General features: G+C 39.8%; 1 protein-coding gene across 1 annotated transcript; it reads right to left on the minus strand.

Moving 5' to 3' along the window:
• Window positions 1-1,857: 1,857 nt before the first annotated feature.
• On the minus strand, window positions 1,858-3,419 carry RNASE6 (ribonuclease A family member k6). Its single transcript, XM_056134167.1, has 2 exons — window positions 3,322-3,419; window positions 1,858-2,583 (listed from the first exon to the last, which is right to left on the minus strand). The coding sequence occupies exon 2, from the start codon at window positions 2,576-2,578 to the stop codon at window positions 2,117-2,119; it is 462 nt and encodes a 153-aa protein (XP_055990142.1). The 5' UTR covers window positions 2,579-2,583; window positions 3,322-3,419; the 3' UTR covers window positions 1,858-2,116.
• Between the last annotated feature and the right edge of the window lie 479 nt (window positions 3,420-3,898).

Here is a 3,898-nt window from a genome sequence, read left to right on the forward strand (position 1 = left end):
ATCTCTCCCTCTCCTTTTCTCTCTTTTCCTTTTCTTTTCTCATCTTCCACATTTCTTAGACTTTGCCCTCCTTCTCTTCCAAATTCCTCTTTTTTTTGTTGGAGGAATGGGAGGTAGAGAGGGTGTTCTTCCTTAAACTCTTTAGGCCACAGGCCTGGAGCTCCAGGCTGGAGAGATAACACAGAGCCTTGAAAGATAGTACAGAGGGTAAGGTGTTTACCTTGCATGCAACCAACCAGAGTTCAATTCTTAATCCCCAGAACCCCATTTGGTTCCTCGACAATGTCATGAATAACCCCCAAATACAAAGCAGGGGCAAGTCCTAAGCACCTCTGGGTGTTTAGGACTTAAATAAAACTAAATAAATAAATAACCAATATTTTTTGGCTCTTCTGTTAATCGATCTTTTGATTTCCAGTGGTCTCATTAAAGAACCTGGAACCTGCCCCACCTCTCCTACCTCACCCATATATCTAGATTCTGTATTCTTGATCCAAATCCTTCAACTTCCTAATATGTTTCCCAAATCTGCTCCAAACCCCAATTTTTGTATTTAGGCAGAGCAGAAATACTTTGTTTCCTAATAGAAACAAAATACTTTGTTTTCCTTTTTGTTCCTCGATCCTTTCTTACACTTTCTTTATTCCAATTGCTAATTGGGTATTAACTCTAAGGTTAGTATTATCCTTACTAATTATTATAATAATTATTATTATGTACATTATTTCCCTACTAATAATAATATGTAAGATACTTTCTGATTACCTGTAGAAACAAATAGAAAACATTGAGGAACTCTCGGTTGCATGTTAGAATTTACTTGTGAAAGTGTTACTACCTTTCATTTTGCTATTGCTGTTCACATATTCTTTCACTTATCAAGTCAGTGTTTTCAGCACAGGGAGAGGTTTCTGTATTGCATAAGCCAGATAGAAGACACAAGGTAGAGACTGAACAAAAGGCTTTCAAGCTTCCTCTCTCCGTGCAATAAAGTAGAAAAAGAACAAAGATATTTTGAGTCTTAACAGTTACAACTCCTACCCACCCACCCTCTCTCCAGTTTACCATATAAAAATAAAGCACCAAACTAAGATCAGGTGCCACAAACAGACCAAATCGGAAGACCAGGGAACTGCAAAATCCCTTTAGAATTGCATTTCGAGAAACCTCCTTTGTGAAGCAGATGGTCTTAATTTCTTCCACTAATGTTAGGAGACTTTTGGTGTTTCCCTTGGCTTGGAGAAATAAACCAGCTTTTTCTAAGTCCAGCTCTGCCGTGTAATTCTTTTCATTAAGAACTGATCAGCCGTGAAAATTTTCCCACTGACAAAAGTACAATTGATCATCTATGAACAATCATGAAATAGTTCCACTTCCAAATAAACATAGACAGTATTTACAAAGAAACTATGTGAAGTGAATATAAAGGTAAAGGTAAAGGCCCTCCCGTTGATCATCGATTTGCTCGAGCGGGCCCAGTAACGTCTCCATTGGAGACTGTGTTGTTACTGTGTCTGGCATATCGAATACTCTCGGTAGCTTGCCAGGCTCTCTGAGAGGGGCGGAGGAATCGAACTCGGGTCGGCCATGTTGGCCGCGTGTAAGGCTAACGCCCTACCCGCTGTGCTATAGTTTGAAGAAATAAAGGACTTTCTTCCTTCAAAGTTTCAAAGACAGGGCAATGAAGGAAGTAGAAGTGAGCCTTAGACAAGAAATAACCTCAAGAACTGCGTTGGGTAACAAAAGTAGAATGTTAGGAAATGAAAACCTTTATCTCTCCGTATCAGCAATCAGAAAAAGGATCTCAAACACATGCACAATCACTAGAATGCAGCAAGAAGTCACTTTATTGCCTTGAATACACTGTTACAAAATTCAACAGAAATTGCAAGATTGAAAATGGAGGCCTGAATCCTTCTTTGCTCTATCCTCCTGCCTGGTTCAAAGCTTCTGAAGCTCCATAGTAGAGAATCTTATTTCTTTCTGTCCCAACTTTGGTCTAGAAACCTAGACATCCATCTTCTCTCAATACTTCTTCTGTGGGAACCAGGGAAATTCAAAGAAAAGGAAAAAGAGATCATAACAGAACCCTTGTCAAGCGTGAAGGATGATGAAACTAAACAATCCTATCTAAATGTACAGGAACCAGCTGATAGAAAGGGTCTTTCTTCTCAGAGGCTTCACAGGCGATGATGAAGAACTTGTGTTGGGCAGCATCTTTGTAGCGGCAGGTGGGATACTTCCCTGAGTTGAGCTTGCACTGAGTCATGCTAACAGGCTTTGGACTCTGGTGGCAGTTTTTCCAGCCATTTTTGCAGTCAATGTTGGGCAAATAACACGTGGCAGCTACATCCTGGAAGGAGGCATGCAGAAAGGTGTTTTCAGGCTTACAATGATGAGTATAATCATTGACAACGCTCATTGCCTTCTCACATTGAAGGGGTGTTGGTTGAATGTGCTGGATTTCAAACCATTTGGCCTTGGTGAGATTCCTAGGCATCGCTAGTGGACACACAGGCAGCCAGAATCCCAGCAGCAAGAAGAAAAGAGGAAAGCATCCCAGAAGATCTAGCACCATCTTTTCTGTGTGGGAAGAAGGAAAATAATGGTAGTTGTGAAATCAATAATGACAAGCTTTAAAAAAGTTGCTCTTTTTTTCTCTCTTAAAAAAAAAAAAAACTTCTTCTTATGGGGTTGGAGAGATAGTACAGCGGATTAGGTACTTGCCTTGCATGCCTCCCAGCCAGGTTCTATCCCTAGCACAATATATGGTCCCCTGTGCATCAATTCCTGAGTAAAGAGCCAGGAGTAACCCCTAAACATTGCCAAGTGTAGCCCCCAAACAAAAAACAAACAAGCAAAACCCTTCTTTTGGGTTCTGCAGATCCAGTACAGCAAGTAGGGTGCTTGCCCTTTGTAAGTCCACCCAGGTTCAATCAATATCCCATATGATTTCCTGAGCACCACCAGAAGTAATTCCTGAGTGCAGAATCAGGAGTAATCCCTGAGCATAGGCAGGCATGGCCCCAAAACTAGGAAACAAACAAACAAAACACTTTTTTATTCTCACTTAAGTCTCACAATCCTGTGAAGAACTGAGGCCCAGTTAAAAGGAATATGAGGCAAAAAGAACTTTCTACTGATTGGCAGGTCCCATTGTTCTTTGCTCTATACTCATGTATTTGAAATCCTTATGTCATAAATGTAGACCCTTTTTTTCCTTTCCTACTCCCAAATATTTTCCCTTTATTGATTTGACCTTATCTTCTCAGCCATCTTTGCTGCCATTCTCTATCCAATCCTGACGCTCCTTCCTCTTACCATATCTCTGTGCCGAAGCTCTGCTAAGAAGAGAAGCAGTAGATAGTGCCACGCTCAGAATCTTTGTCTCCTGTTCTCCCCAGCACGCCAGAGCTGTCTGTGTGGGACAAAGAAAAATATTTGAGCCCCAGGAAAGAGAAACTTTAAGATCAAACTTTTTTAGGAAGTGTGAATTAACTCTTGAACTTTAAAACTTGAAATAGTACCATTCTACATAAACAGTGCAACTCTAAACTTAAAGTTTTGAGGAAGTGATACCTTCCTTATAAGGGTTGAATGTCTCCTTCCTAATCTGAAGCTTCTGTTTTTTGAAGTTGTTTGATTTCAGTTCCTTAAGAGAAAATACACTATGTAAATTTGATGTTGCCACATCATTGGTAATCTAAGTTCCAACATGAGTTGGAATAATTCATGAGTGAATTATTAATTTATGCATTTGTATATTGACCAGATACTGGGCTACTCAGATTCAAGGTCTCATGAGAAAAAGATGAAAATACAAATATGCTATCACTAAAAATATAAATAGTGCATACACTCAGGATAGAGAAAACTCAGGGAACTATGAAATTCTAGA

Source organism: Sorex fumeus, unplaced genomic scaffold (assembly GCF_029834395.1).
Source record: "Sorex fumeus unplaced genomic scaffold, SorFum_2.1 ptg000098l, whole genome shotgun sequence".
NCBI lineage: Eukaryota > Metazoa > Chordata > Mammalia > Eulipotyphla > Soricidae > Sorex > Sorex fumeus.

Coding starts and splice junctions, on each gene's coding strand:
- RNASE6 (XM_056134167.1), bottom strand. CDS start 2,578: ATGGTGCTAGATCTTCTGGGATGCTTTCCTCTTTTCTTCTTGCTGCTG.